Consider the following 14906-nt stretch of genomic DNA (forward strand, 5'->3'; position numbering starts at 1 on the left):
AACTGAGGAGCTCTACAGTCTTTTTTAACTCCACACAAAGAAACAGTTAAGTTGAGCAATACAAGTTTTATGGGTAACACTTTACAATAAGGGTCCCTTAATTAACGTTAGTTAGTACATTATTAAGCATTAATTAACTGTTTACAGATATATTAACAATCATTATTATGTATTACTTAGGATTAGGAAACACATTAATTAATGTAGCCTATTAGTAAGCAGTTAATTAATGTTTACTACTCAAAGTTAGTAAATTAAATTAAAAAGTTGAATAATGTAATTAGTTATCATTATGTATGCATTACTCAGCATTAATTAACACATTAGTTTATATATTAATGCTTAATAATGTACTAACTAACGTTAATTAAGGGACCCTTATTGTAAAGTGTTACCGTTATATATATATTATATATAAACATTAATGTATGCATGCAGCACCACTGATAAGCCCACGTGTTGCTGCTCACCTGTGATCAGTGGTCCCATCATGTGAGCGACGCTGCTGCAGCTCGTGCCCACAGCTTCAACAGACACAGAGTAGCTCTGACCACAGCTCAGCCCCTCCAGTTCACAGCCGGTGGCGTTGGTCTCACAGGTCATGTTGCTGCCCGATGCATGGGCGGCCGTCAACACGTACGACACGGCTCCGTCGCTTGGGTACCACGTCACCAGGGCCGACTCCGTGAAGCAGTCGAACACGGCCTGGATGTGTCGTGGCTCACACGGGACTGATGGAGGGACAAGATGACAGAAAAGACGTCAATATGAGTCAAATATATTTCAAACAAAAAAACAAACTTGTCGATCATCATAAAACTAAGTGTAAATTATATGATCATTAAAAGGTAAAATTAGAGAGTGACAACAATAGGGATGCAATATATTTCAATATATTTAAAGGGATAGTTCAACATTTTGGTAAACTGGCCCATTGCCATAATCCCTATAGTTTTAGGAGTAGGTTCGTTACCTTTAATTGTCGGTGCAAGCTATTTTTAGATCGGCAGAGCAGAGCCGCAAGCTGCTCAGAGCTAAGCTACGGAGGCTAATGGGATTTCTTGGTTTCTCTCATCAAACTCATCAAATACACAATCCAACTCCAAAACGCTCTGGTGGACAAGTTGTGACCTGCACATTCACCACACTATGAAAAAATAATGTAACATTCAAGTTGTTTTAGAGGTAAATGCAGAGACTGCTTGCTGAAAAACTGTCCCCGACCGAAACGCGCATCAGCAGTTTTGCACGTATTTACCTCTAAAACAACTCTGTCTCTTAACGTTTTGTTATTATCTCATAGTGTGGTGAATGTGCAGGTCACAACTTGTCCACCAGAGCGTTTTGGAGTTGTTGGATTGTGTATTTGATGAGTTTGATGAGGGAAACCAAGAAATCCCATGAGCCTCCGTAGTGTAGCTCTGAGCAGCTCGCGGCTCTGCTCCGCCGTTCTAAAAATAGCTTGCACAGACAATTAAAGGTAACGAACATACTGATATGACTATAGAGATTATGGCAATGGGCCAGTTTGCCAAAATGTTTAACTATCCCTTTAATGCACTGACAACTGGTGCAATTAGACCATAATATACAGAGAATAGCTCTATTTTTTAATATAACAATAATGAATCTGTTTATTTTAAGCATACCAGTGGGAGTGTCCACCATAGGAGTGGGCGGGCTGTCGCAGTATCCATCGGAGGAGACAACGGAGACGGAGTAGATCAGACTGCAGCCGACTCCCGTCACGTTGCAGGAGCCCTCGGTCGTGGCCTGACAGGTCGTGGTCTGTCCGTCGCTGCCCTGCAGCGTGGCGACGTAGGAGTCGGCGCCTGCGCTCTCGGACCAGGACACGACCATAGTGTTGAGCTCACAGTCCATCTCAGCGGAGGCGTTCGCAGGTGTACACGGCACTGGTGAGAAGAGATGGAGAGACTCAGAGGGGAACTTAAAAGTCTTTTCTGTCACCTTAAAGAGTTTTTAAGTGAATATAATTTGAATTTTATTTTGAAGATTATCTCTGGTATGGTTACAGAGAGATTTTAACCACAACTTGTTTTGAGACTTTGTAAATCTCAGTTTTACAGACTGAACAAACTATAAAGTTATATTATAGAGTTACATTTACCACACATACTCTTATATAACTCAGCAAGAAAGAAGAAACTAAATCCCTAAAATTTCAGTTTTCCTTATGAACAAAGGTTATTTATCAAATGTCATGAAACTGTTACTGTTATTCCTCCTGATAAAATAGCTTAAGATGATATATTGTATACACAGAAAGAGAAAGACAGACTATATATGAAAACTTTATTTGCATTCATAGTCTGTGATAATTTGTTGTATGCAGCTGTGAATAACTTTTTACAGGTGAAAACTTGCACATTTTGTTAATACCAGTATTTCAGACTTTAGTAACGACGGTACATACCTGTCTTGATCATCACACTGTCACTTGGTTTGCTCACACAGTCCATGTCTTCTGCCGTCACAGTAGCTGTGTAGTACTGTCCGCAGTGCAAGTCTGTCAGGTCACACCGGTTGTCAGGGGAGACGCACTCGTGCATGTGGCCGTCATCGGCGGCCACTGCTGTAACTCGGTAAAGCTGCCCTCCTCTGCTCCTGTCCCACGACATGGAGACCACGTTGTCTCTGCAGTTCATACTCTCTCTGAGGTTCTGTGGAGTGCAGGGAACTAATGGGGGAGAGGAAAATAAATATGCAAATTTACAACTGCATTTTTTCATTTTTTGATTGATTGATTTTCACACAATTATTACATTACAGTAATTGAAATGAGGTTCAAATAAGGTTTTGAATAGAGTGAGAAGCGCAGAAAGTAGGATAAAATGCCTCAACTTCTTTAAATGTACTGTACTTGTAGCACCATATATAATGTAATAAATTTTCACCTCATGATGTAATAATGCATTCTGTTGTAATCTGCCACATTTTGTAACAACATGTGGCAATATGTTCGTCAACGCAATATGTAATAAACTTTGTCGCATTTTGTAATAAGTTGTTACATAATGCACCAAATTATTAAATTTTCTTCATTAAAAAAAAGTGCAACACCTGCATATCGTAATAACTGATGAAATATGTAGCAACTTAGTACAAAGTACAGCAAAGTTTATTACATATTGCGTGCAAGAATTTTACTACAAAATGTGGCATATAATTACATAATGCGGCGCTATTACATAATGTGGCGCTACAGTGCTTATTTCATAAATCCTGACAAATGGAATAATCATTTCTACCAACAGTGTTTCTCAGATGAATGTGTGTGTGTGTGTGTGTGTGTGTATGCCACCGTACCAGTCCTGGTGATGTCCCCTTCGCTCTGGGAGCTGTTGCAGGTTCGTCCCTCCGCCGTGACGTGCAGGATGTAGGTCTGACCACACGGCAGGTCGGTGACCTGACAGCCGGTGCCCGGTGTGGTGCAGCAGGTGGTGCCTCCGTCGATCTCCTCCAGCGTGGCCATGTACCTCACCGCACCGGGAACGGGGGACCAGGCGATGCTGATGGTGGCGTTGTCGCAGTCCACTAAATTCTCTACATCCTCTGGAGCACAGGGAGCTGAGGGAGAGTAAAAACACTTTGAGGTGGAATTTCAAAATGAACGTCCTGACTATTTATCTCTGTACAAATCGTAAAAGAAATGACATGTCAAACTAGAAAAGCAGAATTATTAGGAGCCCGTATCAACATGCAGTCAGGAATAACTTACAAAAGTGACAAATGTAAAAAACTGGAGCCGTACTTAAGAATAAGTCAACAAGAACACAATTCATTTGAATCTGTCATACTGTATCATACCACCCACTTCCTCATCACTGAATAATTTCATGTCCCACTGTCACTGCCATATCCTTCCTACTGTAAATATTGCAATACAACCCTGCTGTAAATAACATATACATATATATATATATAATTATCCAGTATTATTTATCTCTAATACTTCATTGTTTATTTTCACTATAAACTGACCAACTTAATCCACCTGCCACTTTACTTAATTATGTTTGTCCTTGTACATGTTCTCTGTTGTTTTATGTTATTGCTCAGTTGTTGCTGTCCTCATTCTGTACGTCTTTTTAAATATATGTGTGAACAAGCGAGTAAACTGGAGTCAAATTCATTGTATGTCTGCACATACTTGGCAAATAAATGTGATTCTGATTCTGATTTTAAAACGCTCGTTAAAGCTACTTAGCTTGAAAACATTGAAATTCAGAGACTTTTTAGCTTCGAAGCTACTGCATCTCTGTCTGTGCTCCTCTTGGCCTCACCTTGCTATGCCTATGTTTTTATGTATTTATTTATTTATTCATTCATTTATTTGATTAGGACAATGCACATTAATCAAAATATCAGCGAGAAGCATCAATATAAATATGCCGGAGTTAGCACAGTTGCTAAATTTCATCCGTTGTCCTAAAGCAGGTATCATAAAAAAAACATACAAGCATTACACCATGACAGTTAGATAAAACATGTAGAAATCTTATAAAAAAAATAAGTGTTAATATATATGAATTGTCTAATGATAATATTTAGTTTTTTAAATTTTGATTCTTGTTTATAGTCTTATTGTGTTTTCCATTTACCCATCTCAGTGGTGATAGTGTTGCTGGGTGGACTCGGACACTGCTGGTCAGTGGCCTTCAGGCTGAACGTGAGGTTCTCGCTGCACTTCAGCTGTGGCAGACCGCAGACGCCCTCCGACGTGGTGTTACAGTCAAACATCTGGACGTCTCCCATGCTGTCTGTCACTATGGCGATGTAGCCTTCAGCCCCTGCAGACTCATTAAATATCAGCCAGGCCGAGTTCGTCAGGCAGTCGATCTCCACGTCCGTCAGCTCAGGTGTGCAGGGAACTGGAGGTAAAACCAGAGAATTAGCTGTGTCGTAGTTCACACATTCATAGATTTTACATGTGTCTGTACAGTATAAAGTATTATGTTGGTAACCCTTTAATTTACAGGCCACAAATGAAATGATAATGTCAAGAAATAACAAGTAATTGCGTCATAATGTCTAGAAATAGCCTAGAAATAACGGTCAATTGCATAGTAATGTCGAGAAACATAGCCAAGAAATAACGATTGATTGTGTAGAAATAGCCCAGAAATAACTGATTGTAATTGACAATTGCAAGGACTTGATGGAGAAAAAGCATGAAAAGCATGTGTAATCTTTTGCCTTTATGAAAAGCATGACATTACTATGAAATTGAATGTTATTTCTAGGCTATTTCTTGGCATTATTATGCAATTAATTGCAATTTCTTCTTGTTTGTTCTTCCAATATCACGTAATTAGCGGCCTGTAAATTAAGTAAAACCAATATGTTATTGATGTTATTACCTGTTCTGATCAGTTTCGTGGGACTGTCCCTGCCCACGCATCCGTCCCTGGATGGCGTGATGCTGACGTTGTACTTGGTGCCGCACTCCAGCATGCTAAGATCACAGCCGTCGTCGTCTGTGCCGGTGCAGTTGTGTCGTTGCCCTGTTTTGTCAACCGCAGACACGGTGTACGAGACTCCCGCCACGCTGTTGTTCCAGGTCACAGATACAAGTCCGGTGCTACAGTTCACGGTGGGAAGGAAGGACGGCAGAGGGCAGGGAGCTGAGCAGGATGAGAGTGGAAACAGAAGAGGAGAAAGGAGGAGAAGTTCAGGTTGGGACAAAAGAGACAAAGTTTTCACGCTGAAGCAACTTTTCAAAGGGATAGTTCAACATTTTGGCAAATTCTCCTATTGCCATAATCCCTATAGTCATAGCAGTAGGTTCATCACCTTTAATTATCGGTGCATGTTGTTTTGAGATCGGCGGGACAGAGACGTGAGCTGCTCAGTGAACACAATGGAGGTGAACGGTACAGGTCCCCTGTCCCTCATCAAACTCATCAAATACACAATCCAACAACTCCAAAACACTCTGGTGGACAAGTTGTGACCTGCACATTCACCACACTATGAGATAATCATGTATATAATTATGTAACATTACGACACATGAAGCAAATACTCAGAACTATTTTTGCGCTTTTGAAATCCCTCCGCCCAGCAGCCGTGTCTGGAATATAGTTCCGGCTGCATTTGCCTCGAAAACAACTTATTATCTCATAGTGTGGTGAATGTGCAGGTCACAACTTGTCCACCAGAGCGTTTTGGAGTTGTTGGATTGTGTATTTGATGAGTTTGATGAGGGACAGGGGACCTGTACTGAGCAGCTCACGTCTCTGCCCCGCCGATCTCAAAACAGCTTGCACCGACAATTAAAGGTAATGAACCTACTGCTTTGACTATAGGGATTAAGGCAATAGGCAAAATGTTGAACTATCCATTTAAAAATCAGACCTTTAATTGATGCCCACTTGTTTCTAATGAGATAGACTGAAACCTGGAGCGTCACCTACCTGCAAGCACCTCCTCTGTGGGGCTCTGGGAGCTGTTGCATTTCATGTCTTCTGCCGTCACCGTAACGCTGTAGGTCAGATTGCACTGTATGTCCCCGACCACGCAGTGATGCTGGTCCGTCCTGCAGCCGCTGACGTGACCTTCGCTGCTCATCACGGAGGCGTGGAACCGTTCAAAGTAACCCATCGACTGCCAGGTGACGTTGAGGACGCCGGCCAGACAGTCGAGGTTGTTCTGTATGTTCTGTGGCACACATGGAGCTGGAGAGAGAGAGTAAAGAAAGAAGAGAGAGAAAACATCCTGTCACTGAATGTTCACAAGTTTGATCTTGCTCCTTGTGTGAGTCCATTAAGAAGGTTTTGTACTGAGTGCCATATACAGAGAGACCTGCATGATCAGCAGTAATAGTAGGCTGCAGTAAATGCTACTTAGAAAAGACATGTACATGTTACAGAGGAGCAATAATATTAAATCAATGCCTCCCAGTCATTAATAGCATAGAACCACAGAGCTGTTCTAGTCACTTGTGTGAATAAATGTGAATAAACATAAAATTCAATGAGTTTATTTTCTAAAATAGTGGAAGCTTTTTAAATTACTTTTCTGTTATTATAGCAGATTAGATTAGTTTAGAATATCATGTCATTAAAGCATAAGTAAGGCTAACTTTCTGTCAGCCGATGGAGTTAGCAGTCCCCGCCCTCGTCCCTACGTCACCATATTCACGTGCAACCCTTGGCTGCACACACAGAGAGGACTGCCCCTTTATGCCATTCTCTCTCCTCATTGGATAAAGGTTGTAGGATACAAGGAAAGTTTTCTCCTCGGCTTACAGCAGAGCAGAGTGACTGACAGACCTGTGTTTCAGACCAAACACTCTATTTAAGTGATTGCTGTCGGAAGATATAACTATTTAAGACTTATATTAACACAAACATTCTGCTAACTTCTGCTTTAAGTTATGAACACAGAAAATGTGAAATAAAACTAATTTGAATATTGCTTTTGAGTGTGATTGATGTGTATAGGTTTAAACACAATTCAATTCAATCATTCTTTGCAAGAGTGGTTGACTGTCTCTGCAACAGTGGTCAATACTCACACAACACCCAAGTCAACGCACATACAGAATAAAAGCAGCACACTACAAATAATACATGCCATGATAACTAAATAAATAAATATTCATACAGTGGGTACGTTAGGAGGAAATACTTACCCGTCCTGATCATCTCAATGTTACTTTTGGCTCCAGCACAATTTTCATCAACACCAACAGCATAGACCTGGTACTGCTGCCCACAGAGCAGCCCAGATATCTGGCAGCTGGTGCTGCTGGTGTTGCAGGACCACTTGTATCCCTCCGCGTTCACAGCCATGGCTACGTAGGAGACCGAGCCCTGCGAGGGTTGCCACGACACCGAGATATTGTTTGATTTGCAGGAAGAGTTGACCCTGAGGTCGGTGGGAGGGCAGGGAGCTGAGGAATGAGAGAAGAATCGTCAGTAACGTAATTTACCCATTTAAAATCAAGTAAAAGTACAGATGTTAAGTTATTGATAATTCAGTTGTATTGAAAGGAATTGAACAATATACAGTACAGAAAGTATTCACACAAACCCAGAATTTTTTGCAAATTAATTAAAAAGAAAAACTGAAATATCACATGAACAGTATTCACACCCTTTGCTCTGACACTTGTGTATGTCATTCAAGTGCCGTTAATTTGTTTTATTCATCTTTGAGATGGTTGATGAGGAAAAAAATGTTTTTGTTTTTTTTTTTTGTTTTTTTTACATAAAGCTGCAAAATAACAAATGGTGAAAAATGGAAGGGAACGTGAATACTTTCCTTTGCCACCTGTGTGCTATTTAAAGGGATAGTTCAACATTTTGGCAAATTTTTAGAACGGCAGAGCAGAGCCGCGAGCTGCTCAGCCTCAGAGCTACGCATCTCGTAACGTTCTGTTATTATCTCATAGCGTGGTGAATGTGCAGGTCACAACTTGTTCACCAGAGCGTTTTGGAGTTGTTGGATTGTGTTTTTGATGAGTTTGATGAGGGAAACCCAGAAAAACCATTAGCCTCTGTAGCGTAGCTCTGAGCAGCCCGCGGCTCTGCTCCGCCGTTCTAAAAATAGCTTGCACCGACAATGAAAGATAACAAACCTACTGCTATGACTATAGCGATTATGGCAATGGACCAATTTGCCAAAATGTTGAACTATCCCTTTAACTTCCTCTGAAAAATCACTGACATTAACACATCTGACTGGAGCATGGCAGGTTGTGTCCATGAAGGGAACTTGAGCTAACGATCTGGCAGCAAAGTTAGTTTAGGTCTTAACCTACTCCTACCTAATTAGCATATTCAGTATAAGACTTTCAACTTCATTGTCCCCAAAGGGAAATTCAAGTTACCTGTGATGATTCTGTTCCAGTCCTGCGCCGGGCTCGGGCAGTTGCGTCCCTGCCCGCTGACGCTCACCCTGTAGCTCTCCCCGCAGCGCAGAGAGCTGATGTTGCAGGAGGGGCCGTCGGCGGAGCAGGTCTGCAGGTCTACGATGTCGAACGCATCGGCCGAGGCGTTGTAGTACTGCATGCCGCTGCCGGGCGTCCAGGAAACGACAGCTGTGTTGGTCTTGCAGTCCAGTGCTGTCTTTAGACTACTGTGGGGACAAGGACCTGGACGTAGATGGAAAAGTAAACATGTTAATGGAGGATCATGTGGATTAGCGCCGCCGAAAATAATTGTTTCAAAGACGCATCGAGATTCTTTATGGGACGATTCTGAATCAATGCAGTTTTGTCATATAATCGATTTTTGATGATGTTGTTCACATACAGAGACAGTAATTCATTTCATTTTAAAGCACAATGCCAAGATTTATGTTTTGTTTTTGAGAAATTAACAAGTGCACCTTTAAGTAGGCTAAAGGCCTTTTCTTTTTCTTTGTGTGTTCAGACTCCAAGGATGCTGCTGTGTTGTGGAAATGCATTGAAATTATATTTTTATTATTTTCTATTTTATTTTATGTAAATAAAAAGTTATCATATTTATCTGTGTATGTTAAATAATGAAAAAGCCATGCGTGGCAACATAGAAAATTGAGGATGTGATGCATCGTATAATCTAATCGAACCGAATCGTAGACTGATGAATCGTAATCGAATTGAATCGTGAATCCAGTGAAGATGCACACCACTCATGTGGATATGCTTTATGTAAAATAAAGTCTAAATATGTAAGTGTTGGATTTTAAATGGTAACAGGAACTCAAGACTTTTCTGGAGGAAATTGACATCAGTTATTCTCAGGATCATCTGCAGACTTTAAATAATCTGCATCTGTTTTATTTGCTGCTCTGCTTGTGTCGTCTTACCTGTGGCGGTAGTGTAGGTCTCGCTGACCAAACTGACGCAGGAGCCACGACGAGCCACCACTGTGAAGTTGTAGTCCTGCCCACATGCCAGGTTGGGGAAGTCACAGTTGGTGTCTGAGGGGTTACATTCAGCGTTGTGGCCGAGGCTGCCCCGAGCGTAGACGGTGTAAGAGGTGGCGCCGCGTGCAGAGTCCCAGGTGACCACAGTGATACCGGTGTTGCAGTCCACTCGTGCAGTGAGGTGGGTGGGGACGCACGGAGCTGGAGGAGGAGATAAAGAAGATTTTGTTTTGTTTTGTCCAGTCACACTGGTATGAATGAAGCTACACCGACTGGATTTGCAGATTATTTACCCATTGTGTGTCTTTGAGCAACAGCTGGGTCACTGCTGCATGAATTTGTGTGGCCGATCACGCTGATGTCGTAGCTCTCGCCACAGATCAGCTGGTCGAAGGTGCAGTTGGAGCCGGTGGAGTTGCAGGTGGTGACTCTTCCTCTGCCGTCGGCTGCCGAAACAACCTGAGTCTGATCTGGGCCAGAGTTTCCCCAGGTCACCAAGGCCATGCTAGAGCTGCACTGTGGATTCACCAACACGTCGTCTGGTTTACAGGGAGCTGGTGATTTAGAGAAGGAGGAGGGTTAGAGCATGAGATTTAATTAAAGAAATGGGGAAATAATAAGAGTGAGGAGTGTATAAGTGTCTAGTTTAGAGACATACTATATCAAAAACAAAAGTTATCAGCCATATGCAGCCTGAATTCAACCTGTTTCTAATTTAAATCTATTTCAAAGACTTGTTACGGAACATTTTGATAACATGCAGAACAAAAGTCATATAATCATAAAGTGTTATATAGAATAATAAACAAAGAAGATGCATATACAGAGGAACTAGTTGGCAGAGTTGATTAACTTTTTCCCCCATTTCCAGTCTTAAGTGCTAAAGTAAATAGCTGCTGGCTGAAGCTTCATATTTACAGTTTAAGTAAAGAACTGTTTTTTATCTTCTCATCTATCTCTCTGCAAGATACTTTTAGTGTAGGTGTCTTTATCAGAAAAGTAATGAAGCGCAAGACAATCTTGAATCATGAAAACACAAGACTACTGATTTTTGCTGCAGTGGGATCAAACGAAAATAACTCATTAAAAACACAATCCAACAACTCAAAAATGCTCTGGTGGACAAGTTGTGACCTGCACATTCACCACGCTATGAGATAATAACAGAACGTTACGAGACAGAGTTGTTTTAGACGTAAATGTAGAGGCTGCTTGCTGAAAAACTGCCCCCTACGGGAACGTGCATTAGCGGTTTTGCATGAATTTGACAACTCCGTCTGGTAACGCTCCGTTATTATCTCATAGCGTGGTGAATGTGCAGGTCACAACTTGTCCACCAGAGCGTTTTGGAGTTGTTGGATTGTGTTTTTAATGAGTTTGATGAGGGAAACCAAGAAATCCCATTAGCCTCCGTAATGTAGCTCTGAGCAGCTCATGGCTCTGCTCCGCCGTTCTAAAAATAGCTTGCACAGACAATTAAAGGTAACGAACCTACTGCTATGACTATAGGGATTATGGCAATGGGCCAATTTGCCAAAATGCTGAACTATCCCTTTAATAATGCTGTATTTCAAAAGACAGTGAAGCTCTTGCTACCTGACTGCAGCGTGTAGTCGGAGCCCTTGATAATTCCACAGTCGACTGATGACGTAGTGACGACGAGGTGGTAGGTGAGGCCGCACTGCAGGTTGGTGATGGTGCAGTTGAAGTTTGCAGAGTCACAAGTTGCACGTGTGCCGTCGCTGCCGATGGCGATCGCGGTGTAAGAGCCGACATCGCCGAGGCTCGCCCTCCACTGCACTGCAAAGGAGTTGGCGGTGCAGTCCAGCTCTGCTTCCACCCTGTCGGGCAAACAGGGAGCTGTGGGACAGGGAAAAATATTCAAGTCACTGGTGTTGAGGTTCAAAACAAATGACAGCAAATCAGACAGTTGTAAAGAGAAGAAGCAGCTTTCACTTACCTGAGTTGAATGTCAGAGTCGGCCCTGTGCTGCTGTTGCAAGATGCGCTGGAGGCAATAACGACTGCGGTGTACTCATGTCCACAGTCCAGCTTCACGGAGCAAGTTGTTGTGTTGGAGGAACAGGAAACTACATGGCCGTGGGTACCGGTCACTGTAGCCGTGTAAGAGACGGCGTGGGCACTCGGGGCCCAGGACAGGACTCCCATATTGGTGCCACATTCAGCAGTGGCGGTCAGGTTGGTTGGTGCACACGGAACTAGAAAGGAATAAAGTAAGGAACAAGGATGGTTACATCCAAATCATCCAATCCTGTTATGAAAATCATATGCAGGGCTCCAGACTGCCCCAAAATGGAGGCATTTTTCCCCTAAAATTTGAGGCAGTGCAAGTAAATATTTCATCTACTTGCAGTAAATTTGCCAACACGGGTTAAATGTGGAAAGGGCGACTCAGAGAATCAGGAAACTGTCATTACAGGTGTCAGGGCCAATGTGTGTGAGGATCATGAATGAAAAGGAAATGTGAATATCTGCTGTGAAGGTCGATTTACAGTGTGGTTTTCTGCTTGTGCTACTTGAGTTACAGTAGGGGCCGCTGTGCTCCTAGTAAAACAAGTTAGTCTAGAGCCTTCCTCTATTTCTGCATTTGATTAATCACATGAAACATCAATTAGTAGTTGCTTTCTGAGGATGAAAGACCTAAGATGTATTCAGATACTAACCTGTATCAGCTTGTATGGGATTGCTGAAGACGCTGGTGCACTCAGAGTCCTTGGTAGCGACTGTGAACGTAAACATCTCACTACACTGCAGCCCAGTGATGACGTGGGACGTCTGGGTTGTAGAGTAGTTGGCACTGGCGCCGTCATGGTCTTGGGAGTGGAGGATGTAGCTGACGCCACGTTCAGGACTGGGATCCCAGCTTACTGTGATGTCACTGTTGGAGCAGTCGGTCGCTGCAGTCACGGTGGTGGGAGGGCAGACGACTGGAAACAAGAGAGGGGTGGAGAGAGAGACTTTTTTTTAAAATACTGAAAACAAAACAATAGCAAATCATAAAAAAATGCAACACTGGTTTGTATTAACTTAAAGCAGAAGTAAGCGATCCGGTCGTTTTGGCTAACTTCTTGTCAGCCGATGGAGTTAGCAGTCCCCGCCCTCGTCCCTACGTCACCACATTCACGCGCATCCCTTGGCTGCACACACAGAGAGGACCGCCCCTTTATGCCGTTCTCTCTCCTCATTGGATAAAGGTTGTAGGACACAAGGAAAGTTTTCTCCTCGGCTTACAGCAGAGCAGAGTGACTGACAGACCCGTGTTCGGACCAAACACTCTATATAAGTGATTGCTGTCGGAAGATATAACTATTTAAGACTTATATTAACACAACATTCCGCTTACTTCTGCTTTAACACTTAAAATATTACAAGTATTATATTTAAAATTCTTAATATATGCAATATATCTCGACTCTCGACCCTCACCTGAATCGAAGGTGATAGGCGGGCTGGGCTCGCTCTTGCAGCCCCTCTCGATGGTGACCACGGTGAGGACGAACGTCTCGCCGCACTCGAGGTCTGTGAGGAGGCAGCTGGTTCCGTTGGAGGAGCAGTTGTGTACGTGAGCGTCCAAAGCCGTGGCCAGGTACAGGTCTGCCTTCAGGGCGGGGGTCCAGGCGACGTGGCCCAGGTTACCAACACACTGCACGGACAAACTAACATCGGTGGGCGGGCAGGGGCCTGGTGGGGGAGGAGTTGGAGAGAGCAGTGTTGAGTTAGTTTAAAATTAAAATCAATGTGTGAAATGATTAGCAACGATTATTAATGTGCCAGTTCTGCCAGTTCTTGAAATAACAACTTGGATGCTTTGATACAAGTCAAACTATGATGTGTGTGTGTCAGTGTGTGTTTGTTTGGTTTGGTTTGGTCATCTAAGGCTGGTGTAGAAGCTTTCAACATGAGTCTCACAGTCTTTTCATGTGTTCATGGTCGGGCTGATTTATGTGAATTTGCTTGAGGGTGTGAAAGAAAATCAGATTAACCACATATCTGATTTCCATGATAAATCAAAAAATCAAAGAGAGCAGTATTTTGTACAGTTTTCCCATAGGAGTAAATAAAAACTATCCTCATAGCCAGTTTATCTGGTCAGGTTTTTTTTAATACTTTTAATCAGTGTGTTAAATGTCAACATTAAAGGGATACTTCACCCGAAATTCACCAATTTTCTATTGACCGTCATGCCAAGGAAGGGTTTGGAGAACTTTCGGAGTCATCAAAACACTTTTGAAGTTCCAAGGGTAATGGAGTTGTAAACCATTGGTTGTATGATGTAAACACGGAAGAACAACTCGCAGCAAATCTCGCGTATGCGCATAAACATCAACAAAGCCACTGGGAGCTATTACTACAAAAGGCTAAAAACAGAGATCAAATTAATTTTTTCCGAACAACCTTTTCATGTGGTGGCTTCAGGACACTTGGGTCAGTACGGACGAGCAGTATGGAGGTATCTGGATGTTTCATAGTGTGTGTTCTGGACGATTCAAAAGGGAACTCTATCCGCCACCATTATATGAAAATCCATTGCCAGCCGGACCCCCCCCTGGAACTCCTAAAGCGTTTTGATGACTCCTAAAGTTCTCCAAACCCTTCCTCGGCAAGACGGTGAGTAGAAAATTGGTGAATTATCGATTTTGGGTGAAGTATCCCTTTAAAATGTGCAGCGTTTACTACAATAATATTGAAATTTTGGGCAAATATTGCAAAAGTCTGTTATGTGGCGTTCCTCACCTGCCATGTAGGTGTATGGGGAGCTGTCGCTGCCCTTGCACTGACTGGAGAACGGACTGACAGTGATGACGTAGGTCTCGGCGCAGTGCATGTTGGGTAGGTCACAACTCGTCTCATTTGTGGTGCAGTTTTTCATATCGCCGTCTCTGCCGAGTGCCATCACCGTGTAGAACAGTGCTCCGGCACTGGGCTGCCAGCTCACCGCCGCCGTGTTGTTGTCACACACCAGGGCGGCGCTCACGTTCATGGGAGAACAGGGGGCTGATGGGAAAG

At 42.8% G+C, this 14906-nt stretch overlaps 1 protein-coding gene across 1 annotated transcript in view; it reads right to left on the bottom strand.

The window, feature by feature from the left end:
• fndc7b (fibronectin type III domain containing 7b) overlaps window positions 1-14906 on the bottom strand; it is a 54131-nt gene that overhangs the window by 21822 nt on the left and 17403 nt on the right. The window contains exons 19-34 of the mRNA XM_085775025.1: window positions 14634-14894; window positions 13326-13580; window positions 12563-12826; window positions 11840-12097; window positions 11476-11739; window positions 10173-10433; window positions 9820-10080; window positions 8858-9121; window positions 7658-7918; window positions 6438-6698; window positions 5382-5645; window positions 4623-4892; window positions 3328-3588; window positions 2435-2698; window positions 1650-1913; window positions 471-731 (exon numbers count right to left, since the gene is read on the bottom strand). Of these exons, the coding sequence (XP_085631151.1) occupies window positions 471-731; window positions 1650-1913; window positions 2435-2698; window positions 3328-3588; window positions 4623-4892; window positions 5382-5645; window positions 6438-6698; window positions 7658-7918; window positions 8858-9121; window positions 9820-10080; window positions 10173-10433; window positions 11476-11739; window positions 11840-12097; window positions 12563-12826; window positions 13326-13580; window positions 14634-14894 (4194 nt within the window). The remainder of the gene's footprint in view (window positions 1-470; window positions 732-1649; window positions 1914-2434; window positions 2699-3327; window positions 3589-4622; window positions 4893-5381; window positions 5646-6437; window positions 6699-7657; window positions 7919-8857; window positions 9122-9819; window positions 10081-10172; window positions 10434-11475; window positions 11740-11839; window positions 12098-12562; window positions 12827-13325; window positions 13581-14633; window positions 14895-14906) is intronic.

This window comes from Trachurus japonicus, chromosome 4 (genome assembly GCF_045865225.1).
Source record: "Trachurus japonicus isolate A0001 chromosome 4, Traja_1.0".
Lineage (NCBI taxonomy): Eukaryota > Metazoa > Chordata > Actinopteri > Carangiformes > Carangidae > Trachurus > Trachurus japonicus.